The sequence below is a fragment of the Serinus canaria genome, chromosome Z (genome assembly GCF_022539315.1).
Source record: "Serinus canaria isolate serCan28SL12 chromosome Z, serCan2020, whole genome shotgun sequence".
NCBI lineage: Eukaryota > Metazoa > Chordata > Aves > Passeriformes > Fringillidae > Serinus > Serinus canaria.
Genome location: NC_066343.1, coordinates 54,710,242 through 54,723,607, shown reverse-complemented (window position 1 = coordinate 54,723,607; position 13,366 = coordinate 54,710,242). Strand labels below are relative to the sequence as shown.

General features: G+C 35.0%; 1 protein-coding gene across 2 annotated transcripts in view; it reads left to right on the top strand.

The window, feature by feature from the left end:
* SREK1 (splicing regulatory glutamic acid and lysine rich protein 1) overlaps positions 1-10,249 on the top strand; it is a 33,512-nt gene extending 23,263 nt beyond the window's left edge. For both annotated transcript variants that reach the window (XM_009098168.4, XM_050986540.1), the window contains exons 9-12: positions 580-1,101; positions 6,218-6,313; positions 6,807-6,942; positions 7,979-10,249. In XM_009098168.4, the coding sequence (XP_009096416.1) occupies positions 580-1,101; positions 6,218-6,313; positions 6,807-6,942; positions 7,979-8,131 (907 nt within the window). In that variant the 3' untranslated portion in view covers positions 8,132-10,249. The remainder of the gene's footprint in view (positions 1-579; positions 1,102-6,217; positions 6,314-6,806; positions 6,943-7,978) is intronic.
* Positions 10,250-13,366: the final 3,117 nt, after the last annotated feature.

Below are 13,366 nucleotides of genomic sequence, written 5' to 3'. Positions count from 1 at the left end.
GGAATCCAGTGACATTTTGTCCATGTTATCTTTTTATTTCTGTGTATTAAGTAGTGTTGGACTGCCAAGCAGTTAAAGGATATCTGTGTGAAAGAAAAATGTAGAATATGAAGACTTCTGTCAGTAGGCTGTCATTATTCATTTGGCAGTGATTAATCTGAAGCCCATTTTATGTGGATACATTTTTAGTAAAGAGTGGATTTACAGATTGTAGAGTTTGTCTCACTCCTGACAAAATATTTAAAATTTATGTATGTATAGTTACATAACTGTGAAGTGAGCAGACCTATTCTCTCCAAACATAGTAGCATCACTTGGAAGATAGTGGTTTGATTTGGTTTTGCCCTCCCCTCCTCTGGTTTAGTTTCCAAATTTTTCCTATCTGTATACAGCTGTTTATTTTCTAGCTATGTATAGCTTTCCCTTACTGTGAACAGGGGTGAAAAACTAAAATATTGAAGAATTACTATTTTTCAACAGAAATGTGCACTTTATCTTGATGTATATTAAAAAGTTAGTTATAATTTTAATTGGAAAGTTCAAAGATGAATTAATGGGTTTGTGTTTGGCTTTTCACAGGGACAAGAAAAGAGACAAAGAAAAGATCAAAGAAAAAGAAAAGGCCAAAGAAAAAGAGAAAGACAGAGACCGAGACAAGGAGAAGGATAGGGATCGAGACAAAGATAGGGAAAGAGAGCGAGATAAAGAGAGAAGTAGGGAGAAGGACAAGGAGAGAGAGAAAGAGCGAAGCAAAGATAAAGAGAGAGCTCGAGACAAAGACAGGGACAAGGATAAAGATAGGGACAAGGAAAAGGAAAAAGATAAAGATAAGGAAAAAGACAAGGAAGAGGTAGATCATAACAAAGAAAAAGAAGATACTGAGAAAGAAGGAGAGAAGGACAGAGAGAAGATTAAGGAGAAGGAGGGAGATAAGGACAAAGGAGGGGATAAAGAAAAGGACAGAGACAAAGAAAAGGAAAAAGATGGGGATAAGGAGAAGGAGCGAGAAAAAGAGAGAGATGATAAAAAGAAGAAAGATAAGAGATCCAGAACACCCCCAAGAAGCTATAGCTCTTCAAGAAGATCTCGTAGCTCCAGCAGGTTTGTTTAGAATTTTTCATGCTGTTTTTTTGGGGATTTTTTTTTTTTTTGACTTTTTTTTTGTCAGATCAGTGAGACGCCATCCTGATTTTTATATATTGATGTCACCATAGGTCTTACTAAATAAATTTGTATTATTTCTGTTTTGTAGATTTTCCTTTAAAGTAACATCTGTTATAAACAGCTCTATATGGTGCCTGATATAACAGTTTCTTGTTGGGCTGCTGGTACTGGACTTTCACATAACCATATTGTATAAACCTTGAGGACAGTAATGAGATGATCTTGTATGTTGTGTGTTTTAGACAGCCAAAGGTTCTGACCAACATGACATGCATTATCTTTGCCCTGATGAAAGTTTGAGTCACTGTTACATAGTTCTTTCGTTACTTATATTCTGCAGCATTTTGGTCTGTCAATCTTGCCAACAGTTGTTTTCTAATACTTGCTTCACTTTGGCTGGATGGCTGAACTGCCAGAAGTAAATGTGTAAGTTGGCTTGGCTAGCCTTTCAAGAGGTGAATGTATCTTAATTGCAAGAGACAGATACATTGTTTATCTGATGGCCGGGTGCGAGTTAAAAGTAACATTCCTTTGTACCGCTGACAGTAAGCCGGAAAACAAAGTTTATGTGGCCCTTCGTTTTGGCTCTGAGGGGAGCTTAACTCTCAGGAAGACTGTGATAAATTTGACACAGGATAAATTTGTTGCAGCAGAAAGAGGCTGTGAGATTATAAACAAATTCTGTAAGCAGGCTCAGGCATATTCTAAAAGCATTGCAGCTAAGTTAAGTTTAGAAGCATTGGATAAGGTCCTTACTGTTATACCAGGAATTAGGGAGTTCAGTAGTATTGAATCAGATTTAAAAACCAAATTATATCTGTAACCTTGAGATAATGAAATGCTGAACAAATTGTACAAGTTCTACCTATTGTAATAGTTTTACTATACAAAAGCAGAACTCCTCTAGTCCTCCAAATTCATCAGTTCAGGGTTCATAGCAAGCAAAAAAAGGGGTGTAATGGTTTCTGGATATTGTGCTTGTGTTGTGAGGTTTATGGGTAAAATATTGTTTCTTCATTAAGCATATGCAGCTTCCTGTTTAAATGAGTGGAAGACCCATATAGAGATACTGCTCTCAGCTTTGAAACCATTTTTTTCAGTCCATAGGCCTTAGAGTTTTGAATTGGATAAATGCATAAAAATATGGAAGGGTTTCACAATCCGTATCTTATTGATACGGATTGTGAAACCTAGGAGCCTTGGTGGAAACCCAGGTTTCTAGTGCCAAATAGCAAGTGTAGTTAGATGGGTGTTAACAAAAACTCATATTCTATATTGCAATAATTTTGCTCCCCCTACTAGCTAAGAAAGCACTGTGGGAAGGCTCCAACGTCATATACTTGAACAAGGAATTCTTGTGAAAATTAGTGCATTTCTTCTAGTGAAGTCGAAGTACAAAACTGTACTTTGATATAATACAGATATTGTTAAACAAAAGTAGTGTTCTTTTGAAGCTGGACACTTTTTATTATGGATTTACAATTTTTTTTCAGATACAGCTATCCTTAGAATATCAATGCAGAGGCCAATACTAGTGAAATGTTTTCAGGGACTTAGACAGTGGGACAGAGTGTATCCTCTGTAGCTTTGTAAACAACAGAGAACCAGCTGTGGGGGGAGGCTGATGTGCCATTAGAGAAACCCTAGCAGATGGGAGAAATGGACTAATAGTCATCACATGGACTTGGACAAAGAGAAAGGAAAAGTCCTACACCTAGGCAGGAATAATGCCATTGCACTATTCAATGGGGACTTGCTGGCTGCGAGGGGACTTGCAGCCAAGGAAGCCACCAATGTTGTGAGTAGGTCAAGAGAGGTAATTCTTTGCCTCTTCTAGTGAGGACGCAGCTAGAATCCTGTTCTGGGCTTCCCATTACAATAGACATGCAGATGTATTGGAGTGAGTCCAGTAAAGGGCCGTGAAGCTGATAAAGGACTTGGAGCTTCCTTCATACAAGGGAATATTGAGGAGTCTGGGATTGTTTAGCCTGGAAAAGAGAAAGCTGAGGAGCATATTACCAATATGTATGAATATCTGATAAGAGCAAGAAGAAGACAGCCAGCAGAGGCCTGTGACAATTAAGAGGTGACAGGCACTTTTGAGCTGTGAGAAATAAAGGGGTTTATTTCCTAGTGTTGAAGTTATGGTTTTGCTTGGCAGACTCTAACCAGTTGCCTCAAGGGATTGTCTGTTCCAACCAAAAATCTGACTGGATATGGCCCTGAATAATATACTCTGATTGACCCTCTTGTGAGGTGGGGAAGGGATAGTTTGGACTAAGTGATCTTCAGAGGGTTCTTCCAACCTCAGTAATGTCATTGCTCTCTGAAAAGCAATTCTCAGTAGATTGGGTTAGATTAGGGTTCTTTCTTTGGTGATGGACATTGCATAGTTGAAATGGTTGCAGACCTTTCCAATGAAGATCATTCAACAGATAGGTGTTTTAGTTGCCTGAATTTCAGTACAGCAGTTGACTGCTGATCATGTAAAACGTGAAATATAAGTGTAAACGTAAAATGCTGGGCAAATAGTCATCTTTTTGGAGAAGAGGTGAAGGTGAAATAGTACATACAGAACCTTCTAAGATCTAGGTGGCAGCTGACCTTGCTTTGCTGACTTGCTTTTCTCACAGGTACAGGAAATGAGATGGTTATTTGTGATTGCTGGCTGAAAAAAGAAACAGGCCAGGGGAAGTGAAATCAGTTGGAAAAGGAACTACCTTACAGGCTTGCAGAGCCAGTAGCATCAGATGACATGCAGAATGTTATTTCCGTGTATAATTAAGAGACACGGGATCACTATCAAAGTATTCAGAACTTGTTTCTCTTAAATTTTGCTGTTAGTATTGTGTAAGACATTAATGAAATGGGTGCACAAAAATCTTTTTATATACAAATGTAATAGAGATGGGAACAGATGCAGTGAGACACGGTTATGATTCTTCAGCTTGAAATAAGAAAAGCAGAAACTGAAAATAAAATGTAATGAATAAGCAGTTTCTAGTTTTAACACAGTTGCTGAAGTACTTGATTTGCAGGTACGTATGCTGGAAAGCAAAATTAAGTGAGAATGTATTCGGTGTAGCTGAAGTGACAGCACTGAGAGAGAATAATCAATTTCCAGTATCCTAAATTAAATAAAGGTGATGATCAATGTGGAGATGTTCAAAATGCATGCTAACTAGTGAACAGCTGATTAGTGACTGGTATTTACTAAACAAATTTGAGGCTATTTTATATTTTTGGTTTAGTAAAGATAAATTAAAAGCTTGCTGAACAAAATACTTTTGAAATCTTGTACTGTGCAGCTTCAGGAGGTCACTGTATTGGTTTTGATTGAAAGAGAGTTAAATTTCTTACTAGCAGCTGGTACAGTGCTGGAGTTTTTCTTTTTTTCTGCTTATTCTCATCCCCTTGTTGGCTGGGGCAATGGAGGTTGATGGGCAAATGGGGGCAGAAGAAGTCAGGGAATGAACAAAGCCATTCAGGATTTAGTTGTCATCTGGGGTTAAACCATGACAGTTCTTTTTGGACTTCTTTTGTTTCCTCACCAATCCTTTCCTTGTTCAACCTCATCATGCTCTGCCAGGCTCTGTTTTGAGAGTTGAGGAAAGAACACATTAGTAATTGAAACAAAACAAAATAATTATAATAATAGTGATAATTGTAAGGGAAAGGCCAGAGAGGGATAAAGCTGAAGAGAAGCAAGTGATGCACTACACAGTCACTCACCCCTTACTGATTTTTGGTCAGTTGGGTCTGCTCTCCTGGCCATACTCCCTTGCAGTGTCTTCTGTACCTGCTTGCTGGCAGAGCATGGGAAACAAATGTCCTTTATTTTAGGATAAGTAACAATTAAAACATCAGTGTATTATCAACATCATTCTCCTACTGAATCCAAAACACAGCACTGTTCCAGTTACTAGAAAAAGCATTATCCTGGCTGAAATCAGGACAGTCACAGTAGCTGGTACATGGAGTATCCCTGTATGGATTGGTACTCTGATAGGTCAGACTACCAATCCATATAGTGATACTGACTATAATTTAAGTGTCCTTTTGTTACTTGTCTAATAAATGTTGATTTCTTCGCTTTTCTAAATATTGATGATTTAAATATTCACAAATTGCAAAAGCTGTTTTGTATAAAAATAAATGTAGCTTTTGTGCTGTATCTAGAAGTTTTAAACTTCACTCTTTTTCTTCAGTTGTTCTTCTAATCTGCTATTCCTGCTTTACAAAGAGTTGACAGGGAAAAAGTAGTGTTATTTGACAGATGCCTTCTGTATTTATGTTAAATGAAGCTGTACTGACTCGGTTTTTGCTTTAATTTAACATGTCCCTCAGTATAAATGACCAGTTATTTCATGTTTTGTTGTATTCAAGATCAGACTCCATAATGGCAACTTTAGAAACTCCATTTAGCTATGTAAAACATATGTATGTTGTATGTTGTAAAACACTTCAGGCTCTTCCATATGGTACAGAATGATGACATTCTGTTTGCTAAGCAAAGACCACTAAAGAAACAATAGATTTTTTTAATTCTGACTTTGTCAGCAGCTTGAGCTTCATTTTATACTATTTTCTTGTAAAGCAACTAATTCTAGCTCATACATTTAGGAATTAAATTTCAGTCAGGTTAAACTGAAGTTGCAGTGATCTTCAGGTTGTAATGTTATGTTTGAAATTTATATTACTCAAGTTATATCTTTTGTCTTAATATGGCTCCTCATTCAGTTGAGTTACTTTCCTGACTGAAGAAACTCTTAACTGATACAATATTACTGACTTGATTGTGTTTCCATTGTTATCAAGCATATAAGGATTTAAAAAATTTTTTGAAAGGGCGCATCTTTTTTTTCCTACATTGGCCTTGCCTTTACCACTAAACTGACACAAACAAATTTTTTTAGTTTGTACAGTTCATATTTTGTTAGTAATATAGACTTCTACATTCAGTGGATATGTTTAGATCATTGTAAGAGCTTTCTATCTCTTTTGAGTTTATTATTTTTGGGTTTTGATAATGCTGAATTTCTTGGTCCCATAGAGAAAGGCGTAAAAGGAAGAGCAGAAGTCCCTCCAAATCTCCTAAAACATCAAAAACAGCAAAAAGAAAGTCTTCACGAACTCCATCTCCAAGAAGGTCAGTTTGATGTAAATACGGAAGTTATTGATTAATAAAGAAGGAAGAATTTATAGTAATTTCACTGTTTTACTGCCTTTGCGCTAATGATTTCAGATTATTTCAGTCGGTTAGTATGATTCAGTTTTAATTTAAAACTAACTCAGAACTTAAACCAGTTTGAGCTCTGGTGTTCTTTCAATGGCATAGTTTCAAATCAATCAGCATTGCAAATTTCTTCAAATCAATAAAATTCCTTCATCTGATACAGATTAAATTTTTTTTTGCAAATACAGTGTGTGGTGGTCATATGAACTGTTTAGCTCTCTTCAGCCAAAAAAATGCCATTGTCTTTGCAAAGGGATTTTCAGTTAAATTTTGGGAGGTTTTTTGAAAGTCTATGCTGGGTGTTTAGTTTGCAGTCAAATGGTATGAAGTTTGTTGTAATTGGATCAAATTTTAATTTTGATCAAATTTTAAATTTAATTTTTTTACTAAAAAATTCATAAAACAGAAACAAGAAAGAAAAAAAAAGAGAAAGAGATACAAATAATGAAAGAAGAGAAAGAGAACGCTCCACTTCCAAGAAAAAAAGTAGTAAAGAAAAAGAGGGAAAGGAGAAATCTGACAAAAGCACCACTACTTTGAAGGTAAGTTTGTGTGCCCAAGTGATCAGCAGAATGAAGTGGTAGTGAAGCCATTACTGAAATTCTCTCTCTGCTTTTTCTTTGTTTTACTCCTCTCTTCTATTTCTTCTGTTCCTTACCAAATTAGTGCTGCCAGTTAAAGCCAGTTTAAGTCTACATATCTGATCTTCATTTGACCTGTAGGAGTTTGTCTGCTTAGGTTACAGAAACACCTTGTTTCTCTTTTATGTTGGGTGCCCTATGTTAGGACTTGCCTAGCTTCCTACTTTTAGGAGCAGGCAGACTATTGGCTAACAAGCAGTATTCAGGGGTAGCTTGACTGTGAAACTGAAGAAATTACTTTTAAAATAAACTCTCACTATACTGTTCAAACTCTCATTGAATTGGTACATGGGATTCTGTAGGAATAAAGTTGAAGAGTTGTGAAAGTGTGGTATAGGATTTTCCCCTGCAAAACAGAAAGTACTGCAATTAAGAAAAGAAATATCTTCAAATTTTTTACTCTTAAAATTTGAATAGCAGCATACCTTTAAAGAGTAGTTAGTTGTGCTCAAAATTACTCAGCTGTTACAAAACAGCTGGTTTAGGTGACTGTTCAAATGCTTGAGGAAGTATCTTACCCAAGAACTCTAAAAATGCATCAGATACCTGACAAAAAAATGAGAAAGAAAAAATTTAATCCTGTTGTATTTAAAAATGTTAGCGAAGTCTTAATTTCTGGAGCTGCTTCTCATACGTTCCATAGTGCTGCTTGTTCTATAACCTTATATATGACTTTATTTTAGTTAATAAAGACAGATCATTCTGACATAATTTCTTGGGTGACGGGTTGTTACAAGTGCCGAACTTCAGCCATCTGAAGAGAAAGTGTATTTAAAAAAGGGGGGGGCAAAGAACCTCACACCTCTGTTTTAAAATTTGCAGACACAAGATACACACATAAAAATTGAAACAATAAAATTAATGAGAGTTGGTTGGAAGTCATAGCCTGTAATGCTAAGAATATTATTTTGCTGTCAAATAATTTTATCTTTGGTAGGACAAAGATAACAATAAAGAAGATCAGAATTCTGAAACTGACAAAGAAGTAGACAATAGAGATACACAAAGGACAGATGAAGTCAAGCTACAACAGAACGGGAATTGTCAACCAAATGAGGAAAATCTCTCAATTAAAATGGAAGAAGTTTAAAACAAAGAATGGACTTCTAATTCAACTAAGGAATGAAATCCAAAGCATTTTATTTCCCAGAATGAGGAAGAAAATGTCAAAGCAATCAACCTGAACATGTTGATAGTACTAGTAGCTCCTCCAGTTCATGTGATAGCTTTGTTGTCTTCTTGCTGTAAAGCAGGAGAGCACAGACCAGTAGTTAATACCGTGAAAAGGCAGATGCCATCAGAACTATTCATCTCTGAAAAATCCATGCATTTCCATGATGGCTGTACTTGTAAAATGATTTATGTTAAGTTTTGCTATAAGCTGTTACAAATAACTAGAAACTGAAATATGTAAACCTGTACTTCCCCAAAAAAGCTGAAGATATGCATTGAAGGTTGTTTAAAATACTGCTAGTTGATGATTTTTGTATTGTTTTGCCCTGTAGGTTAAAAAAATCCACAAAAACTTTTATGTGTGCTGTTTGATATGCTTGAAAATGGTGCATAAATATACATACTTCCTTTCCTTGTCAATGACAACTGTAGGGAAAGGGGTTTAAGCATAAACATGGTTTTACTGTTCTTATGTTAAATACTCAGATTAGTATGTTTTTCTTTTGCTCACTGCTTGAGATACTTAGGGTTTATTATTTAAAATAATTTCTTACTAATATCCCTGAAATTAATATTTCTTTAAGGTATTTGAACAATGCATGAGCTTTTTCTGTTCCTAGAAGGAACATTGCCATGTTATAGACATTAGGTTAGCTTACAGGGTTATTTGGGGCTGTTTTGTTTTGTTGTTTCTTTGTCCGTAGAGAAGTGAGCACATCTATATGATGATACCAGAACTTACAGCTTTGTTTTGCAATGTACTGCAGTTGTGTCTGTTCAGCTGAAAATAGTACAGGTGCCATTAAGAAAATAAAGTTTTCCTTTTTGTTAAATAATATGGGAGCACAAGCAGAAGCTTTAGTGCCTTCTTAAAATGTGGTATTTTCTAGAAATGTATATGTGCTGTTACACATTTTTAGCTAAATCTTATATGATCTCTCTTGCTACGTTGCCACCACCATACTGTAGACGAAAATGCAAGTGACTTGCCAGAATGGTTGTTTGATTCACTTGTTAAAATAGTGAAGCTCCATTTTACTTTTATTTTTTATTCTTAGAAGAGATTTATAAATAAGAGAAAAGATGTAATTTGGGGACCACCACTGTACAAACGTAGTAGCTGAATACAAAGTGTGCTCTGATCACCTGCATCAAAGAAAGCTCTTAAGACATATAATATACATTTGGATGGCCTTAATTGTTACCTCTCTGTTATTTTCTCTGATACCCTGTTGGGCAATGTAAAAGGAATGGCATGCAAAGAAATGGGGGATAAATAATTTGAGGAAGAAAGTTCTAATTTACGCAGAGCTTAGATAGTAGAAATTCTTTTATCATTTTTTGTGGAGAAAGCATGCAAGAAGAGAATCACAAAACAAGTGTTTTTGTCTTGGCAAGACATAGCTTTTGTTCTTTGAAGTAATTTAATCGGTTATATGAGATTTCTGATAAGTTACACCTTTAAGACATAATTATAGCTAAAATTACATAGATTATTTTTACTACAACTTAATGCAATCAAATTATTAATTGCCTTACCTCACGGGAAGTGTTATTTCTTTCAGTTAAAATAAAAAACTAAGTGTATTGGCTATTTGCTTTCTACTTGTTTTACTTTTCCTCTGCATAGTTAGTTTTTTCAGTGGAAGGGAAGTGTATTACAGGGAATGAAAACTTTGCCCAACTCTTAACGTAATGGAATCCAGTTTGATTGTGAAGCTGCTTAATCACTCATTTTCTATAAGATTTAATGTTCTTGCCACTGTGTACATTTAAGACAACAGAAAATGCTTTACCATGTAAAGTATAGAACAGCCATTTTTGTGATGTTTAAGCCACATGCTGTTGGCTGGTAAACAGCTAATTCTGATAAAAGAATAAAAAATTGTATGCTTACAGGAAGACTGTGAAAGATTGTGTCTTGCAACAACAGCTGTCTTATTTATGATGTGTAAGTAGCATAGCGCAAAGAGATTGTTTGTATACTTGTTATCTTTGGTACCATTTCACTAATAAAGTAAGTATTTTAGAGGGATGTTTCTGCTGGTACATACTTATTAAAGGAATATTTTTAGACTATCTGGATTTACTCATACAGCTTCTTTCATTTTAAATGTGGCGATTAGCTAAAACATATACGTTATTATTTATGTTTTCTTTGAAAAGCTAAATTTCTCTGTTGGGAAGAACTAGAATTCTGTCAGTGTATCATGTTTGAACTCGTATTAGTTTGGTTTCTTGAGTTTTTAATCCTGAAATAGTATAGTTGTATGATGTATCAGTTATAAAATATGTAAAGGATTGTATATGCTTAGCTGAGAAATGTGCCTTTGGAAGTTAATAGTTATGGCAGCTTTAACTTACTAAGTATCTTACCACCTGTGTGGGGCTATATGCAGCACTTTATTATATTGTATATTATGGTTCCCTTACAAAAAGTGTCTTGGGGTTTTTAGGGTTTTTGTTCAGTTGGTTTTGTTGGTTGGTTTTTTGTTAAGGAAAAAAAAAACAACCAATGCAAACAGCCACCAAACACATATTTCTTCCCCTCCTCAAGCCATATTTTCTTGTAAATAATTTGAAAGATACTTTTTATTTTCTGGACTTGTTTTGTAAATACTGTGCAGATCTGTGAGGTAGTTATGATCTGTCCATCTTACCAGGTGTTCCTAAAAAGCCACCCCTGGAGAACTATTAGTTTATAAAATACTTATCTCTGCGGAAGGTAGTACACTTACCAGTTGGTAACATAGCAGAGTAATAAAGTTCCAGCCTGCTCCTTCCTACAGGACTGAGTGCATCATCCACTGAAAATGTCCATCTTCCATGGGAAGTCCATTGCATTCATCATTAACAAGCTTGTGTGCTGAACTGCTGCTGTTTTGCACTTTGTAAATGGGGTTAACTTGGGTAGACGTTTTGGGAAGTGTGGTTCTTGGTAGCTGTATTGTTTTACGTGTAGTTTAATCTGAATCAGCACTTACTTGCTGATTCAGATTAAACTACATGTAAAACAATGAATGAATGTAAGTTGCTGAAGAGTAAATGTAACAATGCTGAATGTAAATTGCTCAGAAGAGTAATTATACATTTCCATTTGGCTAAGATCACATAAAGCACATAAGCATAAGAGTCCGTTAGTGCCCATAGCTATTTCCCAAGAGGGTTCTGGATTGCATTCTGAAAAAAGAAGGTAGTGGAAGAGAATTTGGTGGATCAAACAGGATGTCAAACTCAAAATAGAGGTGGCTGTGGCTTAGATGATTTCAAAGTTAATGGATTTACACAGGTGTGAGGCATAGAATTTTGTTTGCAAACTCCAATTAGTAGTATGGTATATAAAGAATTCTTATTTTTCATATGTTGAAATTGGGGATTAAGGATTATAAAAGCACGTGGTTAGAAATACCTGAAGAATACTTGGTAAATGGGTGTGATGTGGGTTTTGACTATTAGGTAATCACCTGCTAATTTTTTTATGGTAGTTTCAGGTACATACATTGGAACTAGCTTTATGTTAGCAGGCTGACAGCAACCAATGCACAGCTTGGATTCTAAAATGAGCTGTGGACACTTCAGTGCCATTTATGCTGCTAGAATGAAGTTAAATTCATAGTCTGTAGCATGCTTTGCATTGCATGCTGGTGTTCACTCACCCAGTGACATATAAGACAATAACCTGAAGTTATGTTGAAATGCTTCTGATCTGTTACATAGTAGCTTCTGTCTTGTGCCCTTACCTTGTACTGCTATCTTGTAATAGTTACTAGTTTAGGGAAGTAAGTGATTTTTTTATTGTTGTTGTTCTAAGGATGAGATAATAAGTAAGTTGTGCTATGTATATTATAAATTATTGTATATGTTTGCCAGTCCTAATTTAGTTATTTTTCATTGATGAGTATGACTGTTGCAAACAGTAATGTCATAATGGTATGTATATTGTCTGCTTCTAGGTTGGAAGCATCTCTGTGTCACTTTTGTAGTAAAAGAAGATCAGAGCTCATGTATAGGTAGAGAGGAAAAAAATCTAGACAAAATAATATTGAATTTTGGAAATGCTAGTGTGATAATAGCATTGTAGCAGTAAAACAATCTTAAAGATGTGAATTCTGAATCATTATTTGGGACATATGCCACTTGGTAATTTCCATTTTATAGCAATCAAATATCAATAAAAAATATCAATCAAATACCTTTGATGTTACAATTTTGAAAGTGAAAATTTGACTTAGTGGCATAAATGCTAAAATCTGTAAGTGGCTAAAATCATGTCAATCAGTAGATAGTTCAGAGAGATGTAGTTTTCTCATCAGAGACTGGAGTGTGGAGAATTGAATATATGTAGATATCATTAAGTGCTAGAGCCTAAAGAGAATCTGAAATTTAATTTTATTTGCTAATACATAAACAGAAGTTTTCAGCTTGTAGTTTAGCTTTATTTTTCTATGTTAAAAACTGTAATTAAAATTATATTGAAAACTAAAAACATTGTACAAAAGGATTTTTTTAATGTAAGAGAACCACACTTTTAAGTTCAAGACTGCCTCATTTGTAGGTAAGTCCTATTGCAAGATATGAGCATGTTAGGACAAGGATTTCTTTTGTATTGTCTTCAATGTAATACAGCTTAATAAACTGCTCATTATATGGAGGCAGATACTTTCCCTCTAATTTGAGGAGATGTGGCTGTTAACACTTCAATTCTGTATTGTTTAAATACTACAGTTGAGAAGGTATACCAACTTAAGCTTGTTTTCTGAACATGTGATCTCTTACTATCCAAGAGGGCAAAATTTTTTTATTGTCATGACAAGACAGTTTTAAGATTGTTGAACTTAATACAGGAGAACATGGACAGCAAAAATTAGATTTTAGCTATTTGTACTATTCTGGAAAGTTTTAGCTTATACCTTTTCTTTTAAATTTGTTACATTTTTTATGTTCATCTAGTGCCAAATTTGATGTGAGATCAGAAATTTTTGGGCTATGAAGTGTATTCTATAGTAGTTGCTAATGGAATCATTCTTTTTCCATTGAAAAGGCTATGTATGTCATTTTTGGCCTGAAAGGTTTGCCAGCAATGATAAAAGAATAATTTCATCTCCCTTTCATGCAGTTCTTGATAGCCTTAATGAGGGTGCCAGTTAACTGG